The 21,520-nt window shown below is 30.4% G+C and overlaps 2 protein-coding genes across 2 annotated transcripts in view; both read right to left on the bottom strand.

Annotated features, from left to right (window-relative positions):
- Positions 1 to 1,310: 1,310 nt before the first annotated feature.
- LOTGIDRAFT_230660 (hypothetical protein) lies at positions 1,311 to 15,340 on the bottom strand (the record flags this gene model as incomplete). The annotated part of the gene is made up of 12 exons (XM_009049707.1): positions 1,311 to 2,587; positions 5,669 to 5,729; positions 7,333 to 7,393; positions 8,062 to 8,113; positions 8,724 to 8,835; positions 9,147 to 9,228; positions 10,711 to 10,791; positions 12,481 to 12,599; positions 12,833 to 12,889; positions 14,223 to 14,360; positions 14,601 to 14,732; positions 15,296 to 15,340. The coding sequence occupies 12 exons, from the start codon at positions 15,338 to 15,340 to the stop codon at positions 1,956 to 1,958; spliced, it is 1,572 nt and encodes a 523-aa protein (XP_009047955.1). The 3' UTR covers positions 1,311 to 1,955.
- Positions 15,341 to 15,346: 6 nt separating this feature from the next.
- Positions 15,347 to 21,520, bottom strand: part of LOTGIDRAFT_230659 (hypothetical protein) — a gene marked incomplete at both ends in the record, with an annotated part of 20,979 nt that continues 14,805 nt past the window's right edge. The window contains 7 exons of the mRNA XM_009049706.1: positions 15,347 to 15,366; positions 15,824 to 15,988; positions 16,192 to 16,283; positions 16,496 to 16,626; positions 18,923 to 19,006; positions 21,050 to 21,106; positions 21,350 to 21,409. Of these exons, the coding sequence (XP_009047954.1) occupies positions 15,347 to 15,366; positions 15,824 to 15,988; positions 16,192 to 16,283; positions 16,496 to 16,626; positions 18,923 to 19,006; positions 21,050 to 21,106; positions 21,350 to 21,409 (609 nt within the window). The remainder of the gene's footprint in view (positions 15,367 to 15,823; positions 15,989 to 16,191; positions 16,284 to 16,495; positions 16,627 to 18,922; positions 19,007 to 21,049; positions 21,107 to 21,349; positions 21,410 to 21,520) is intronic.

The raw sequence follows: 21,520 nt of genomic DNA, 5'->3' as shown, positions 1-21,520 counted from the left end.
CAAGAACAAGGGCAATAACTTATACTAAATATTTTTCGATTTTTCTGATTTTCAATAAGCTTTACCCATGGGTGATAAACAACACTCATGCCAATTTTCGTCAAAATCTGCAATGTATTCTAGAGTGCCTTCTAGAGTGTTTACAAGCTAAAATTTGAACGCATTTTCAAGAACAAGGACAATAACTCATGCTAAATATTTTTCGATTCTTCTGATTTTCAATAGGGTTCATCCTTGGGTGATTATGAACACTCACAGCAAGTTTCGCCAAAATCTGTCAAGAATTGTGCCTTCTAGATTGTTTATGGGCTAAAAATTGAACGCGTTTTCAAGAACAAGGGCAATAACTCAAACTAAATATTTTTCTGATTTTAAATAGGGTTTATCCTTGGTTGATAACAAAAACTCATGCCAAGTTTCGTCAAAATCCATCAAGAATTGTCCCTTTCTAGAATGTTTACAAGATAAAAATTGAACGCGTTTTCAAGAACAGGGGCAATAACTCATACTAAATATATTTTGATTCTTCTGATTTTCAATAGGGTTCATGCTTGGGTTATAACGAACACTCATACCAGGTTTTGTCCAAATCCGTCAAGAATTGTGTCTGGTAGAGTGTTTACGAGCAATTGTGGACGGACGGACAGACGCCCCCCATTTGATGTGGGTGTATAAAAGTCAGGATCACAAAGTGACAATTCAGTTAAAGGAGTAGAAAATAGAATGATGGGAGTTGTTGAAACCCATGGTCAAACTTTATCACTACTTGAAAGTAGGTAGTAGAAAAAAAAAATGTGAGGAAATTGTGACAAGACAAAGCTGAAATTTAAATTTGCATTTTCTAGATGGCAGCTCAACGGTAAGGAATTTGCATACACAACAAAAGTACAAAATGAAGATATTGACAAATTGTGTGAAATTACAAATATGCAAGTTTTTGGAAAATGTTTTTGCATAACTGTAATTGATAATTTGGTTTCTGAAACTGCAGTATTTTCGGAAGTTATTTCTAGAATGCAACAACAAAAATTTGACAAAATGGAGTTTTCCACTACAAGACTTCCAGTTGGATTTGATGTCTGGAAATATATCTAAAAGGTAATTCCGCCGTCTGGAATATCTGACCCAATGCCAAAAATGTTTTAAGTATGACAGTTCGTGCTAGGTCTTCGAGCTCAACTCATCCATTGAATCGCAAGAACAAGATAGATCCTTTTTCCTATTTCAAAATTATTTCCGAAAAGAACCATTTCCAACTTAAGCAAATAAGCAAGTTAGTAGGGTGTAATTAAAAAAAAACAATTTAAGTTGAAAAGAATTGTCCAATCTTTATTTCATGGCTATAATTGACTGTGTTATTATATATCAGGTCATCATAGTTAATCAAGTAATCTCCAGAATGTTTTAAACAATTCTAAAAGTTTACCTAGAAATAAAACCTACAAAGATAATATTTCAGATATCAGGTCCTTGCAGTGGCTGCAACTAGATTAGTGGGGGACTTTGGACTTAATGAGTTGGGCCCCCTCATGGGAATTTTTTTTTTTAACATATGCTTTCCTGTATTTTTGTTCAAGTCACTGGGTCTGTGTAAATAAGTAATAATTTTACTACTCAATGTACATCTTTACCTTTCTGGTTACATTAATTAGTATATATCTATATATCTCAATAAAATGGTTAAAGATTTTAGTGATAGTCATAAAAAATGCCTAATGCATAATATAAGCAATATTTTCCATCTATTCTGTAATGTTATTTGATACAGAAAACTTCAAAATATAACTTGAATATAAACTTGATCTAGACCAAAACATTGTAATTAAATTCTTAAAAACAGACATTTTCACAACTGCAGTTTGATTGATAATAATTATATTTGGTGTAGTAAATACAGTTCTTTTACATCATTATATAAATAAAATCAATATAATATAGATATAGCTTAAATATGTCTATACAAATTGTGGGGACCTTGACTTTTCACCCGATTCTGTTTTTTTAACGTTACTAATTTGTTTTTCAACTTTAGTGCCTTTGGACTTTCCACTGGGACTGTTAGAATATTTAGTAATCTCTGACCCACTACCTGGTATCTTTGAAGCCAAGGTCTGACCAGATGCAGATTTTGATTCAGTGCTTTGTACATGACTAGATGATTTACTAGGATTAATTTTAGACACTATTGTAGCTTTAGCTATGGGAAAATTGATATTTTTAAATTTTACAGAGATTTTTGGGGATGTTTTGGTAATAGGTTCTGATCTCGAGCAGGTAGAACTAGAACATGAAACCCCCTTCGGTACATCTGCTTTTGAAGCTTTTGGCAAATATTTAACCATTTGAGAGCGTTTGGAACATGGTAGACTAGAAGTTTTAGGTTTGGTGCCTTTTTTATCGGGTATCTCTGCAACAACCACATTAGATACATTTTGGGATTCAAAAGCAGTTGGTTTGAGATGAGATGGTAATTTTTCTGTAACTGTTAAATTCACATCAGTTCTATCTGTGACAGATATGGATGGTACTAAGGATACTGCACCATAAGTTGGTTGAGTGTACAATGTTGAAATCTCATTAGTATTCACTATAAGAACAAAAAAAGTGTACATATAAAAACAAATGTTTGCATATATTGGCAAGATTGACCAACAACCATTAGAACAGTGCTTCTCAATCTTAAATTAATATAATTGATTCGCCAAAAAATTTACTGTGGTGCAGTTCACCATTGCTTATTGCTTATCAAATTTTTCAATATAGATTGAATGTTGAAGGGTCTAGTTTAAAATTACAAGAAAGCTTGCCAGGTAAGGTAATATACGCCCACTGGCAGCTTTGATTTTAAATAAAAATATTTAGCAGTACAGTAACAATTATCAGTATGAAATATTCAACCTTCAGTCAAACAATTCTTTTGAACTTTTTGGAGCGATATTATATAATATTACCAAGTTTCATCAAAAATACTTTAAGAATTGTGCCTTCTAGAGAGTTTATGGGCTAAAACCTGAACGCATTTTCAACAACAATTGCAATAACTCATACTCAATATTTTTCGATTCTTCTGATTTTCAATAGGGTTCATCCTTGGGTGATTACAAACACTCACATCAAGTTTCATCAAAATATGTCAATAATTTAACCTTCTAGAGCGTTTACGAGCTAAAAATTGAATGTGTTTTCAAGAACAAGGGCAATAACTCATAATAATTATTTTTCGATTCTTCTACTTTACGATAGTTGGTTGATAACTAACACTCGCAACAGGTTTCATCATAATCTGTCAAGAATTGTGCCTTCTAGAGTGTTTACATGCTGAAACTTGAACGCGTGTTTAATAACAGTAGCAATAATATTTTTCGATTTTTCTTATTTTCAATAGGGTTCATCTTTGGGTGATTACTTACACTCACACCAAGTTTCATCAAAATCCATCAAGAATTATGCCTTCTAGAGTGTTTACGTGCTAAAAATTTAACGCGTTTTCAAAAACAAGGGCAATAACTCATACTAAATATTTTTCGATTCGTCTGATTTTCAATAGGGTTCATCCTTGGGTGATTACAAACATTCACAACAAGTTTTGTTGAAATCATTCAAGAATTGTGCCTTGTAGAGTGTTTACAAGCAATTGAGAACGGACGGACGTATTTCATGTGGGCGTATAAAAAGATACACATATTGAGAATTGTCCACTTTCACTTTGATTTTCATTTACTCCTAGATAAATGTAGAAATGTTTCAACTACATACAGCTGAATTAAGTTTTGTTTCTGTATCCATTGTAATAACAAGTAGATCTGATATTGTAAGTTTCATCACTTTCTGAAGAATGTATATATTTATCACTTATGTTTTTATCCTTCTATGCCTCTTCGTCTAGGTCAAACTAGGTTTGATGAATTAATAAGTCCTTAAAATTATTCTTTTAATACTTGTGTATTCAAGAGTTTTCAAGAACAAGGTCAATAACTCCTATGATTTAATTTTCGATAGGGATCATCCACGGGTGATAATAAACATTTTCACCAAGTTTCGACGATATATGTCAAGAATTGAACCTTCTAGAATGTTTACAAGCTAAAAATTGAACGCATTTTCAAGAACAAGGGCAACAACTCATACTAAATATTTTTTGATTTTTCTGATTTTCAATAGGATTTATCCTTAGGTGATAACAAACACTCATGCCAAGTTTCATCAAAATCTGACAGGTATTGTGCCTTCTAGAGTGTTTACAAACTAAAAATTGAATGCGTTTTCAAGAACAAGGGCAATAATAATAATAAATATTTTTCAATTTTTCTGATTTTCGATAGGGTTTATCCTTGGGTGATTACAAACACTCACATCAAGTTTTCTTCAAAATCCATCAAGAATTGTGCCTTCTAGAGTGTTTACAAGGGCAATAACTCATACTAAATATTTTTCAATTTTATCACTTATAGACTTTACATTGTGTTTTTGGTCAATATTACACCTTCAATTTCAGAGAGTTATTTGGTAGCGGCAGAATTTAACTCTCCCTGAAATTCACTGAGTTTCTCAATATATATCATGACCCCGGGTCCCCCTTCATTATGCATCACATTGCTCATTTTTAGACCCTTCATTGGTCAAAACTTCCAATTTACATAATTTGAGTACAAGCGACCATTGGTTGTAAAATTGACTTTTTATATTAGAATAGTGTTGACAGTCAACTGGGGTAAAATATAGTATCTCGTGCACATCATGCCATCATGGCTTGATACAAGTTAATGAGAGGCCCAGGACCATGGTATATGAAGGCATGGGTAAGCATGCATCAAGCATACCTTACGAGCATAAGCATAAGCTTTGTTTTTCTTTGGACTGCACTTCACAACATACAGTGTAACAACATAGACTGGAACCCATGGGGGAAACAAAAGAGGGGACGACCAGTTACCACCTAGAGATGAACCCTACAGACAGCATGTGGTGAGGAAACAATATGGTTGATTCCCTCCACTTTTTGCAGCTAGAGAGACTCCCTAAACCCTACCCTGAATGTCTCAGCTTACAGCGGCTTCATGCACTCTAAACTAGAGAAAGGGACTACTTCTCCAACAGCTGGTCCCCACCAACTTTATCAACTGATCTGCACCCCTGACAGAAAGAACTGAAGTGAGAACGGCACAAGATAGAGCAAGATGGAAATCTGAAGTACAACTTATGGTCCAGCCGAAATGAAAAATCTGCTGCTAAAAAGCTAATCATTTAATGCTAACACAGTAAAGTAAAACATACAACAAAATGTGTGCCTTCTGATAACATACCATGTAAAAGCATGCAGTAAAATATTGTAATTCTAGAAAACTGCATAGGACATAATTTAGAATCAAAAACTGCGAGATACAAAACAAGAAAATGAAAATAACAGTAGTTAATAAAAAAAAAAAAAAAAAACAGTACCGGCAGAAGATCATGTTTAGTATTTCAGTCAATATAATGCTTATGAATTAAACAGACATTCTTTTTATCAAAGGTGCATGCTTTAAGAATAATCAGGATTTCTCTTGAAAAGCATTATTTTATAGTTTGAAATCAAGTACATTTTCATCTTATTTCAGCTTCTATTATTATCATGCACAATGCTGACAGGTAAAAATGAACAACATGCTTAATAATATAGCAATGTTACCCTGTTTCAGTGAGAATGATGATACATCAGTGGTACAACCTGGTAATCCATAGTCAACATTCTGAAAAAGTTACAAGTCTCATACAAGAGGCATGTTTTTAATGTTTTCCTAAATTCTTCACAATTTGCTTTTCATAATCCTGTGTCAGGTTTTTCTGTTTACGATTTTTTCAAAGTTTCTCATGATTCCATTTGACAAAAATGAGGTCAAAAGATAAAAGCCTTGAAAGTTTCAATATCCAGCAAGCAGATGTTGCAATAACTCAAATAACAAAATAGTAGAATATGACTTAAAGGCACAGTCTGACATTTAAAGTCCAAAATTTAGAAAAATGTGTCCCTTATCTTATTGGAAAGGTTTACCAAAAGTATCTTGCAGTTATGTTTGAGATAGTCAAAACTACTTAAAAATGGACAATTGACGACAATATATATATATATATATATATAGATAACTTGATAAGAATATATTTACAGCTTATTTCAGAATTACTAGAATCTTACTACTAATTTTACTACTATATTACATTAAGTTACTAAATACTAAATAGAAACCAGCAAGATGAGAGAGATCAAGACAGAGACATGAGAATAAGGGAACGTGGAAACCAGGCCCAGTATGATATCTGGATCCCAATAAGAATGAAAAATAAAGGAAATGGGAAATCAGCCGAGTGTCAAGGGGGTCACATTGCTCTCATATTGGATACGGGGGAGATTTATTAATTTTAAGATGATTTCTTGTATAGAAATCTTTTCATCCATCAACAAAATTTGCAGCGGTTTTATTTGAAAAAAAAACCCATAAAACTACTAAACAAATCCTCATATTACACCTTTTTCAATGATGACATATTTGAACAATGAGTGAGCATCCTTTGCCATGGCTGCCATTTTGTTAAATTCTTATAGGTAAGATAGATCACAAGATGGAAATATAATGCTAGGTAATCTACACACAAAACAATATTTCTCTAAATACAAAAATGTTCAGTGAAATATTTATTTACTTGAGATTTTCAGCTTAATATATAATGAAAAGATAGATTGCCAAGCAAAGTAATATACGCCCACTGTCAGATTTGATTTTCAATAAAAATATTTGGCAGTACAGTATATCACCAGTATGAAATATTCAACCTCCAGACATACACTTCTTTTGAACTTTTTCGTGAAAATCAGGCAAGAATTGTGCCTTTTAGAGTGTTAACGAGCTAAATATTGAATGAGTATTCATGAACAAGTCCAATAACTGATATTTTCTGTTTCAATAGCGTTCATCCATAGGTGATTATAAACAATTTCACAAAATTTTGTCAAAATCAAGAATTGTGCCTTTCTATTTACAAGCTAAATATTGAGCGCTTTTTTCAGGGTTTCAGTGCATCCTTGGGTGATAAGAAACAATTTCAACAAGTTTTGTCTAAATCAGTCAAGAATTGTGCCATCTAGTGTGTTTATGAGCAATTGTGGACGGACTGACCGAACGACATGAGTGACACCAATATAAACTCCACACTTAATATGGGTGTATAATAATAGGTATGAGTGAAATTTAATAAAATATTTATGATTATTATGTTAATTTTACACGTGTGTAGTTTACCTCTTCCTATTCTTACACTTCCAAGCAAAAGATAAATTTTGTCAGTAAAGTTTCTCACCTTATCTGTTTTTGTTGATCTCGATATATCTTTGGAGGAACTGGTTTCACTTTTTTTCTCACTATAAAAATAAGAAAGAAATACAATTGGTAGGTTTAGTCATGCAATGGTTGATGTATACTATACCATAAACATATAACAACATGCCAGGCAAAGAAAGATGTCTGCATAGTCTTCATGACATCATTTGGTTTGGTAGAGCAAATGGCGGCTGTGGGTTCAATTAACGATCAGCATATGATAGTCTGATGTCCTTGAATATGTCATCATTCAAGTCAACCCAGTAAATGGGTATGGATAATCCAGGAAAGATTAATGCCAATCTATTTGGATAAGGACCAGCTGGTAGAAAGGATCCTGAATTGTGAACCTAAGTTGTTATCTTTGTAAAATATAGTTGTTTCTTTCTTTCCTTTTTTTTATGGTTAACATTGTTGCTGTCCTGCCTGTCCGTCATATTTTCTGATTTTTTATGAAATTTGGTGTGTAAGTTTACATTCAAAAGAACAATAGTGGCAACAGTTCTGTCTGAATTTTATGAAATTTGGTCTTGATATACTGAAATTTATAAGATAAGTTGGTGTATCTTGCCTGATAATTGCTTCTTATCACTTGCAGTAGACAGGAATTGGTTTGGAATCAAGATGATTATGCCAATTTTACTTTTAAACAAAAACAAGTTGTAAGCAAGGCTTATATGCTTTACTCCTTCAAATGAATTTAACTTACCTTTCCTCACTCTGAATAGTTCTTTCCTCTAGCTTCATCTCAAGATGCTTGTCTAAAATAATCCCCAAAAATATTGTATTAATCAGGAAAATTGTCTTCTCTTCATTAAGGTATGAATGGACATTTTGTCAGGACAAGATAAGACTCCTTAATTTGATTTTAATACAAAATGTTTTGTCCCCTCTTTCTTCTGTGATGCCTTCACTACACTACATTTTATTAAGATTATAGCTGTCACTTTTTCCACTGCCCTTGATTGTTCAGACTTTAGATTCTAGGCCTTCAACTTAAAGAGGCAGATTCTCCATTTGTTGTATCAATCCTACCTTAGTCCCAGAAACAAGAATATTTTAGCTAAGCTTATCAGTAATAGTGTTCACAGCTCACGGTCGAAATTTGAGACTTTAAATCCAAGTGTGTCAAGAATTATCTGTGTTTGAAAGTTAAAATGACAAGTTGTCTTTTCTTGAGACTTTTCTTGCCATAGAAATAGAAATTGAAATTCCTAGTTTGAGATATTTTTGATGGAACTATACGATTTTCGTACATTTTTAGTACTGCTGAACTCTATTGACACTGTCCCTTTAAATGGATATCTGACTTGTTTGATCAGGAGTATCTATGTAAGCATAGGCTATTCAAATTGTCTAGATAACGCTTACCTTGTGACAACCCAGGCATCTTATCACATTGTGTGACCTGTAATTCTGGTATATTTTCTATTGGTGTTTCACCATGTTCTATAAGGAACTGGTCAGCAGGGCCAAATATTGTCTAAAATTATTATTAATACAAATCTTACTACACATTAAGAAGAGTTGTGAGGCTGATGACCCTATTGGTGCACAAGACTGTCACAGAGATTTCCTTTATTAGCTTTAGGCTCTTGAGTTCAAATTGATCATAGCTCCTCTTTAATTTACTGGCAGGACAAATATTTAATACAAAACTTGAGAAAAATCTTTTAAGTTTTGTACAGATCTATAACAAGATTTTTGAAAGATATAAACAACAAAGTACTGTATGAGACACTGGCAACAACCTTTCTCACAGAAACATAACCAATGTTAAGTAAGATGATTTACCTGTGCTGAAGATATCAACATCTCTATAGCATTTGTTTGATGAGGAGTATCTACTAGTGTTGCTAATGATGCACTACCTTCACTGAAAATCACAATACAATATATTCTGACAACTTTAACTCTAGAATAATATTTCTTCTGTCAGCTTAGCTTACACAATGTGATATATGATAATTCAGTTTGCCCAAGAAAATGATTACTTTTTTTCTATTTGATAAAGTGATTCAGTCTAAATACTTCCACTTTGGCATGTATTTGTGAAAGAGAAAAAGTTTCATGGAAATTGAATGAAAAGAAAAAATATGTTTATATTTTATGTATGTCACCTCTGTTTTATATTTCAAAATGCAGCCAGACTAACTCGCTGGGGGTTGGCTCAGATAAAAACTGAATCTTATGAACTTTATTACGTCATAAACAAACACCCCCAAAGATGTGTGTTAGCTAACAACTGATATTATCTTAACTATATTATTACCTACAACTGAAGAAAAGTTGTTCCAAAGATGGTAGAAATTGGTAGAAAATTGAGGCTCCAAACAGATATACATTATTTCGAAAAGATTGAATAGAAAAAAAATTCTGTTTGGTATCCAAGGTCCAAGTCAGACTATAGAGATCTAAAGTGATGAAAACTGACCAGCAACTCACTGGACTGACTACCCTAAAGACAGTTCAGCCATTGTCCAGTGAGACCAGTTTAAGTTAAGAGATTAGAGAGGACAATATTTAGTTATTATGTGCTCTTTAAAACTTACAGATGTATTATAAAACCAGACAACAATTAAATAAAATACCAAGTTTGGTTAAAAATGCACCCTATCACATTAAAATTGTTGAAAACTGCATGTTAAGTTCTTACTTGATCTTCACTTTTAGTTTTATGAAATTCAGTTGAAAATGAGGAGCTAATTTTACTATTCAGATCAGATTAAACTTTGCAATTGTTGCAAACTGCTTGAGGGGTTAATATCTCTTGGGTTTATTATTTTGACAGCACTCAAATTGAAAGCATTATTTACGTATTAAAATTTGGGTCATAATAACATTATTGGTGAGTAAACGCAATTACCACTGAATAAATGACAAAAACATTTATTTATGTATTGCATTTACACACCCATACTGCTATAGACCTTATTTATACACTGAAAGCGAGGTTCATAACAGAAAGGAGGTCATCCATTAATAAGATGGCAACGTCATATGAATGAATAGCCTATTTAACGTCCCTGAACACCTGATCAACAGCGCGAAAATGGGCTTATTCGTGTAAAATTATCATTAAATAGCTTAATCAATTTCAAATTTAATGATGTAAAATAAGATGTCAAGGTGTTGATTTTATGCAGGTTTGTGTTTTGAGCCAAGTTCTGGGTTCAATATAGCCAAGGCATGAAAAAGCTCTATTAAAATCAACATTTAATTCTTATATTTATATTCAGATATTTTCATTAATATAAACTACATTATTTTATATGTTTATTTGACACTAGTTTGCGTGACTGGTGGGCAATCAAAGAAATGTAAATATTTACAATGAAATAACAAAATTATAACTTACTGGGGTTTCAACAAAGTAGGACCAAACACTATACCAAGATTGGCTGCACTCATTTGGTTTTTTTCACTGTGAGATGCCACTCTGAAAATCATTAAAAAAATGTATGACTATTTTCATCAAAAATTTGTTGAATATCTAATTAAATTATGATAAGGCTTAATAAATTTAACGGAATATACTACTACATTTCATCTTGGCTTAGCTTTTATCAGAGTGTTAGATATATTTCTAGATTGACATATTGTCAGATACATTCATAGTTTACAGATAGTCAGATATATAAGTTCATCGAGTTTGGGAATCATGCAATTTTGTTTACAAAACAAAAATGACATGGTAAAAACGTCAGGGAAAGGCTAGGTTAGCAGGATGACTTCCAAAACTAAAGATAGCTTGCCAGGCAAGGTAAGGTAATATACGCCCACTAGCAGCTTTGATTTTGAATAAAAATATTTAGCAGTACAGTAACAATCACTAGTATCAAATATTAAACCTTCAGTCATACACTTCTTTTGAACTCTTTAGGGCAATACTGAATAATATTGAGTATGAGTTATTGCCCTTGTTCTTGAAAACGTGTTCAATTTTTAGCTCGTGAAAACTCTAGAAGGCAAATATTCAATCTTCAGCTTGGACTAGAATAATAAAACCAAGTTTTGTCAAAATCCAGCAAGAATCATGCCTTTTAGCTAAATTTGAAAGCTTTTTCAAGAACAAGGGCAATAACAGATACTAAATATTTTTCAATTCTTTTTCAATACTGAATAATATTACCAACTGGCGAGAATCATACCTTTTAGTTTTTCCAAAGTAAAAATTGACAGTGTTTTTAAGAGCAAGTTCAATAACTCCTAAAAAAACATTTTTGAGTTTCAATAGGGTTCATCCTTGGGTGATAATACACAATTTCACCAAATTTCGAAAAAACCTGTCAATAAATGAACTTTTAGAGTGTTTATGAGCTAAAACTTGAATGCGTTTGATTTTGAGGAAACTTTTTATGATTGTTTGTAATCACCCAAGGATGAACTCTATTGAAAATCAGAAAAATTCAAAAATATGAGTAAAGTATCAGATAATGCCCTTGTTTTTGAAAATGTGTTCAATATTAAGTTGTAAATACTCTAGAAGGGTCAATTCTTGATGAATTTTGATGAAACTTTGTGTGATTGTTTGTGATTCTCCAAGGATAAACCCTACAGCAATTCAGAAAAATCAAAAATTATTTGTATAAGTTATTGCCCTTGATTTTGAATACGCGTTCAATTTAAGGTTATAAATACTCTAAAAGGTTCAATTATTGACAGATTTTTACAAAACTTGGTGTGAGTGTGAGGATGAACCCTATTTAAAATCAGAAAAATATTTAGTATGAGTTATTGCCTTGTTCCTAAAAACACGTTCAATTTTTAGCTCGAAAACACTCCAGATGACACAACTCGTGTCAGACTTTTACAAAACTTAGTAACATTATTCAGTATCACCCAAAAAGGGTGACTGAAGGTTGAATATTTCATACTGGTAATTGTTACTGTACTGTAATATTTTTATTTAAAATCAAAGCTGCCAGTGGGCGTATATTACCTTGCTTGGCATTACAAACACTTACATTTATTTAATTCTTTTTTTTTTAATTTTCCTGTCAGTACCTCTACCTCTACTTCAGATCTTAATCTTCTCTTTGGATAAGTTCATAATGCCAGACAAGTAAATGACGTGTTCTAATTGTAGGGTAACAGGGTTGTAGAATACAATATACAATATAAATACCTTTGTAAATGATGCATCAATACAGCTGATGTTTTATGATTTGATATGGGAAGCTTTTGTACAATATAATGATAGTTTTCAACAGCTTGGTCATTTGTTATTCTCTTTTCCATGAAATCCTATTAAAATACAAAAAACATAAAAATTTTATCTCAGAAACATTTTGTGGTAAGGTTGTTAAATTCCAATATCAGAGGAATATCTACTTATTTCAGTTTATTCTCTCCGTTTTCTTCCAAAACTAAACAAAATGCGGCATCTTGACTACAGGGTTTGCTTTGAGCTCAGAAAAAAATATTTATCTTAAGACTAGTAGAGCAGTTGTAAAATGAGTTGATCAAAAAGGTTTTACCTTGGCTGCTTTTATAAACTCTGGATATAACTTAAACGTCATCAGTGGCTCTGGCAGCTGAAATAATCAACTAATGATTTCATTGTTAATTCAATATGATTGAATGTAGACTATAGCAATCTACAAAACCTGTATATGCTAAAATTCGTAAGAATAAATCAATTGAAATTGAAGAGCTATTTGATTTGTATAAATAGGAATCTATTAAAGGGATAGGTTTGTCAATTTGAGGGGTTGATTTTAGACTTCAGTAATTTTCAGAAGTACTAGAAATGTACAAAAATCACACAATTCCTTTCAAGATACCCTTTCTATATATTGTAGAGTCTCAAGAAATGACAATTGGCCATTTTAACATTTACATGTTAACATTCATAAATGTAGATAATTCTGGACAAACATGAATTTGAAAGTTAAAATTCCGATGGCCAGCTGTAAACACCATTACTGATTGGCTTAGTTAAAATATTTCACTTCAGAGACTTAAGTTTAATTGGTCAAACCTTCAAGCCAATGAAACAAAAATCATCATTAGGAACTCCCATTTTTAATAAAATATATACGAGAAAGTTGGAAAACAAGAGAATAAATTGGTCTGGTGTAGCTATATTCAGGAACACAACAAAATATATATAAAAGAGAGCTTGCCAGGAAAGATATTTTACACCCAATTAAACCTTTGTTTTGGTAGAACAGTAACATTCACCAAAATAAAATATCAGCCTTTAGTCATTCATATCCTTGAAACTCATTTAGGTTTTCAATAGAGCTCTTGATTTGATTTGATGTGGGCATATATTAATAAAATATAAAAACAGTTGACCCAAAGTCTATAAGCAACACAACAAATTTCAGGACAACCAAAACTACACCACTGTAGTCTGTGACATATATACAACTCAATATTGTCAAATCAATCATTTCCATTCTTTCTTATACATAATGAGTATATAAGTTTGCTTACAATTCAATGAGATCAAAAGTTCATAAAATTATCATAAGCTAGTTATTATGATGTAAGGTATGAAAAATCTCTCTATATATATAAGTAAGAGATCGACTGTGCGACCAGTTATCCCTGATTATCAGTGACTAGTTTCGTTCGTGTTTGAACTCTTCAGACTGATTAGACCGATTTTAAATAATGGACGTGGGATGCCCGATTTTGACGTAAAAGTGTAGTGACATGTGCAGGGCGGTGATGGTACCATCCAACACCGACTACTTAATAATCAACCGACTCAGCACCAACACGGATCTAACAGAGTCTACAGCCAATAGGCCCTCCATTTAACTCCATTGGATATCAGATTGCAAACTTTCCAATGGGATCAATGACACCCCCACTTCTTTATTCTTTATAATAAAGTATCGTTAATCTGTAACTTACATGTCTCAAATATTGTTTTAATACACTTGATAACACATTGGGATGTACATCATCTAATATAACTGATGTAGGATCAATTTCAAATCTTTGACACAGTTTTTCTACTGTACTTTTTACACCAGACACTCTATATAAACCCTAGAAACAAATATTAACAACATATATTTACTAGTTCAGACTGGCTCTCAATTAAAAACAGCCCTAACTGAAATCTTTCAATCATTTTATTACACTAAACAAAATACTCATCACTTTTCTACAATTATTTTTCAAGATGAAATGTCCATCATTGTCCAATCCATCATCCTGTCTGCCTTCCATAGCCGATTCAGGAGCAGAAAAAACTTGATTCCATTCAAAGAACATCTAAATATCTACCTTAACTTCCATTCCCCTTTTCTCTACCTCAGCTACACACTTTAATATAATAGGTGGTATCTGTACATTTAATTGGTGAACTTGTTCTTGAAAGTCTACACCAAAAGTTGTATTTCGACGCCCAGTTTGATGCTATAAACAAAAGAATTAATAAGTTTGATCATGAAATATACATCTATTCTAAACAATTTACCAAAAGAGGTTTGCAAGCTGGTATAGCCCCATGATCACTTATATTATACTTTAAATTTCAAACTGAGAAGAAATGCATTAAGAACATTTGGGTGAAATATTTTCAAGTTTGTCACTGGTATAGAAAACATTTGTGATAAAATAATTGTTTATAAAAAATAATCTTTTACACCCAATAAGACCATGGGTTATAGTTCCTTATTCAAACAAACTTATGGATCAAACAGAGAGGGAATTTTACAAAATATTAATCTGTCTTGATTGAAGAAATATCAGCTTGATATTTTATTTAATGCATCATTAAGATTGTATCAGTGAATTATTAACAGGACAAGAACATGCATGTAAACTTTCAAAACACAAAACCATCATCTGAAAAATGGATGCTCCATTCCAGAGATTTGAGCTTGACATTACTTATTAACGTACTTCTGTATGAAGTTGTTTCAGCAAATCTATGCGGTTTTTTTTTCAAATAAGCGAAGTATAAGAAAAACTGATACCTTCAATATACCAGGTACATCTAATACTTCATCTCCAACTGTCATTGTTCTCTTAAATTTTCTTTGATCATCTAGATGATAATATTTAATTTAAAACATCCACAAACAAGAAAATGTCAATTTCATTGCAGCTATGTTCGTTTTAAAGAGGCAGAATGCACAATTTTTTTTGTAAGATACTACAGACTGTCCTCTGTATTTGAGTCTCTTAGATAGCCTGGCAGAGTAATTATAATTAGTGATAAAGTAAAACAGTTGACCCTTCTTTTGCCAAATATCATGACAATACCAGTGCAGTATTCTATGATATAACAGACCTCCTCTCAAGGGGAAATTGAGATCAAATTTTACAGGTCTTTGAAAAATGTCCGACTGACAAAAAAATAAATAAACAGCCCTGATTTGAGATTCTGTTGGGTTCGTACCAATCTAAAACTTTAATGAGATGATACCATCATTGGAGATGTTCTCCATCTTTACAGTTTGCAATGGTTACAGATGAAATTATTCAAGGATAATGACACATACTTATAAAAAAGTCTTCTCTTAATTCTTCTAATGATCTATGTTTGGAGGTAAATCTTGGACTAGTTTGATTAGATTCATCTGATTTATGACTAGTTTCACTTATACTGTCAGTATCACTTATACCATAATTCTGACCCCACGCTTTCATTGGTGTTCTGTTGATATCTGAAAAATTCATAAGAATTCAAGATTTGAAGTAGTCTATTATAAGTCTTTATCTGACTAAAAAGACCCCTTTAAAAACTTCAGTTTTCAGTTTAATTCATAAATAAATATTTCTATTACAGATAAATAAACATTATTACCTAGTGTATTTTTGAAAATTCATTTTACCTTGCAAACATCTGCCATAAAATTTTAAAACTAACCTTTCTTAGATACTGATGGTGACCCTTCATTAGAGTATTCTCCAACATCAGATGAACCATCTGACCGAACACTGGATTTCCTATTAACATCTCTGGAAAAAAAAATTATTACACATCTTTTATTCAAATGGTAATATTGTATATTTCATACTTGTTTAAGAGGGAGTTCTTGTTTAATCAAAAAAGATGCGTTATTTACTACCAATTGTCTTGATCAAAATCTATCTAAAGAAAACTCTTTATGTGTTGTATTAAATATACAGTATTGGATAAAAAAAAAAGTTTGAGGACAATTGTAACTTACAGAAGGTCTGTTTTAAAAGGTTCAAATACAAACATTTCTGTTTTAGATTGAGAAACTGGCAACCTCCTCACATATTCAGCATACTGACTTCCAACTTCATAGTTCTTACTTGTTTCACATAATGTCTGATACTGTAATATACAATATCATATTATAATGACTGATACCACAATGTACAATATTATATTATTATGTCTGATACTACAATGATCAATATTATATTATAATGTCTGATACTACAATGTACAATATTATATTATAATGACTGATACCACAATGATCAATATTATATTATAATGTCTGATACTACAATGTACAATATTATATTATAATGTCTGATATTACAATGTACAATATTATATTATAATGTCTGATATTACAATGATCAATATCATATTATAATGTCTGATATCACAATGATCAATATTATATTATAATGTCTGATGCTACAATGATCAATATTATATTATAATGTCTGATACTACAATGTACAATATTATATTATAATGTCTGATACCACAATGATCAATATCATATCATAATGTCTGATACTATAATGTACACTATTATATTATAATGTCTGATACTACAATGATCAATATTATATTATAATGTCTGATACCACAATGATCAATATTATATTATAATGTCTGATACCACAATGATCAATATTATATTATAATGTCTGATACTACAATGTACAATATTATATTATAATGTCTGATATTACAATGTACAATATTATATTATAATGTCTGATATTACAATGATCAATATCATATTATAATGTCTGATATCACAATGATCAATATTATATTATAATGTCTGATGCTACAATGATCAATATTATATTATAATGTCTGATACTACAATGTACAATATTATATTATAATGTCTGATATCACAATGATCAATATCATATCATAATGTCTGATACTATAATGTACACTATTATATTATAATGTCTGATACTACAATGATCAATATTATATTATAATGTCTGATACCACAATGATCAATATCATATCATAATGTCTGATGCTGTAATGTACAATATTATATTATAATGTCTGATACTGCAATGATCAATATTATATTATAATGTCTGATACCACAATGATCAATATCATATCATAATGTCTGATACTGTAATGTACAATATTATATTATAATGTTTGATACTACAATGATCAATATTATATTATAATGTCTGATACTACAATGATCAATATTATATTATAATGTCTGATACCACAATGATCAATATCATATCATAATGTCTGATACTGTAATGTACACTATTATATTATAATGTCTGATACCACAATGATCAATATCATATCATAATGTCTGATACTGTAATGTACACTATTATATTATGATGTTTGATACTACAATGATCAATATTATATTATAATGTCTGATACTACAATGATCAATATTATATTATAATGTCTGATACTACAATGATCAATATTATATTATAATGTCTGATACCACAATGATCAATATCATATCATAATGTCTGATACTGTAATGTACACTATTATATTATGATGTCTGATACCACAATGTACAATATTATATTATAATGTCTGATACTACAATGATCAATATTATATTACAATGTCTGATACCACAATGATCAATACCATATCATAATGTCTGATACTGTAATGTACAATATTATACTATAATGTCTGATACCACAATGATCAATATTATATTATAATGTCTGATATCACAATGATCAATATTATATTACAATGTCTGATACCACAATGATCAATACCATATCATAATGTCTGATACTGTAATGTACAATATTATATTATAATGTCTGATACTACAATGATCAATATTATATTCTAATGTCTGATACTACAATGATCAATATTATATTATAATGTCTGATACTACAATGATCAATATTATATTATAATGTCTGATACTGTAATGTACAATATTATATTATAATGTCTGATACAACAATGATCAATATTATATTATAATGTCTGATACAACAATGATCAATATTATATTACAATGTCTGATACTACAATGATCAATACTATATTACAATGTCTGATACCACAATGATCAATACCATATCATAATGTCTGATACTGTAATGTACAATATTATATTATAATGTTTGATACCACAATGATCAATATTATATTATAATGTCTGATACCACAATGATCAATATCATATCATAATGTCTATTACTGTAATGTACAATATTATATTATAATGTCTGATACCACAATGATCAATATTATGTGATAATGTCTGATACCACAATGATCAATATCATATCATAATGTCTGATACTGTAATGTACAATATTACATTATAATGTCTGATACTGTAATGTACAATATTATATTATAATGTCTGATACCACAATGATCAATATCATACCATAATGTCTGATACTGTAATGTACAATATTATATTATAATGTCTGATACCACAATGATCAATATCATACCATAATGTCTGATACTGTAATGTACAATATTATATTATAATGTCTGATACCACAATGATCAATATTATATTATAATGTCTGATACCACAATGATCAATATTATATTATAATGTCTGATACCACAATGATCAATATCATATCATAATGTCTGATACTGTGATGTACAATATTATATTATAATGTCTGATACCACAATGATCAATATTATATTATAATGTCTGATACTACAATGATCAATATTATATTATAATGTCTGATACCACAATGATCAATATTATATCATAATGCCTGATACCACAATGATTTATATTATATTATAATGTCTGATACTACAATGATCAATATTATATTATAATGTCTGATACTACAATGATCAATATTATATTATAATGTCTGATATCACAATGATCAATATTATATTATAATGTCTGATACTACAATGATCAATATTATATTATAATGTCTGATATCACAATGATCAATATTATATTATAATGTCTAATACCACAATGATCAATATCATATCATAATGTCTGATACTGTAATGTACAATATTATATCATAATGTCTGATACCACAATGATCAATATTATATTATATTACAATGATCAATATCATATTATAATGTCTGATACCACAATGATCAATATCATATCATAATGTCTGATACTACAATGTACAATATTATATTATAATGTCTGATACCACATTGATCAATATTATATTATAATGTCTGATACTACAATGTACAATATAATATCATAATGTCTGATACTGTAATGTACAATATTACATTATAATGTCTGATACTGCAATGAACAATATTAAATTATAATGTCTGATACCACAATGATCAATATTATATTATAATGTATGATACTAAAATGTACAATATTACATTATAATGTCTGATACTACAATGATCAATATCATATTATAATGTCTGATACTACAATGTACAATATTATATTATAATGTCTGATACTACAATGTACAATACTATATTATAACGTCTGATACCACAATGATCAATATCATATCATAATGTCTGATACTACAATGATCAATATTATATTATAATGTCTGATACCACAATGATCAATATTATATTATAATGTCTGATATTACAATGATCAATATTATATCATAATGTCTGATACCACAATGATCAATATTATATTATAATGTCTGATACCACAATGATCAATATCATATCATAATGTCTGATACTATAATGATCAATATGATGTGTAATCAGAAAAAACCTGTGTACACTGTATAAATCTGCGCAATGTCTTCTGATTTTCAATAGGCTTCATCCTTGGGCAACACTCACGCCATGTTTCGGCAACATCAGTCAAGAATTGTGCCTTCTAGAGTGTTAAGGAGCATGTGAAAAACAAGGGCAATAACTCATACTAAATATGATTATTCTGATTTTCAATAGGGTTCATCCTTTGGTGATTACAAGCAATCATACTTCAAAATCCATCAAGAATTATGCCTTGTAGACTGTTAAGGAGCATTTCAAGAAAAAGGGCAATAACTCATACTAAATATATTTCGATTCTTCTGATTTTCATCCTTGGGTGATTACAAACAATCATACTATCTATATACTAGTGATTTCTTATATGAATTTTACTAACAGTTAGTTGTTACTAAATAACACCGTATGATAATCAAAAATTATCTCTGTTTCGTGACTTAGGCTAGTGGTTTATTGAGATTTTTAAATCTCAATCTCACTCTAACCGAACACTAAGTTTCGTCAAAATCTGTCAAGAATTGTGCCTTCCAGAGTATTTATTAGAAATTGTGGACTGATGGATCGGATAAAAACTGTGGCATCTGTTGTGCCTACAAACCAAACATAAAGTGTTTTAACTAAGTCAAGGGCAATAACTCAGAAACCATTAACTCGATAGTTACCAAATTCAAACTTGACTGAGATCTTATCAATATACTTGCATACCAAGTCTTTATTTTTTGTCATGCCTCATACTGACGGACAAACAGGAGCTACAGAAAAACTGTATCCATTAAAATCAACTCACTTGTAAAGGTAGTGATGCTGTTACTGTATGTAAAATATGAAAATATTCTGAAGTCACCTACAAAAATAAATTGGAAATATCAAAACAAGTGCAAGATTAATACAAATATTAAAAAAAACCAATTTATCAAAACTTCTAACTGAAAGTGATATGAGTATATCTTTGATGAAACATATCATGTCATGAGACTAGATCCCAACAAGTAAAATCAATATTTGAAATATTTTTATACAGATACTTTGTCTTTCATTGAATGCTAGATTTCGGGGTTTACAAAAAAATCAAAGATCAGATACTTACTTTTTTCATGACTTGATCGCTATGTTCTATTTCCTCACGAACTCTAGCTAAATATTCCCCCTACAAAAATCATCATTATATTACATCAATATCAAGTGAACAAAAAACCATATGTCCATAAGTAAAATAAAGATAGTTTTTACTATGTTGAGGGCAGTAACTCAAATCCCA

This window comes from Lottia gigantea, assembly GCF_000327385.1.
Source record: "Lottia gigantea unplaced genomic scaffold LOTGIsca_14, whole genome shotgun sequence".
NCBI classification, from domain to species: Eukaryota; Metazoa; Mollusca; class Gastropoda; family Lottiidae; genus Lottia; species Lottia gigantea.
Note: the sequence above shows the minus strand (reverse complement) of the source record. Positions and strands in the feature narration are given on the sequence as shown.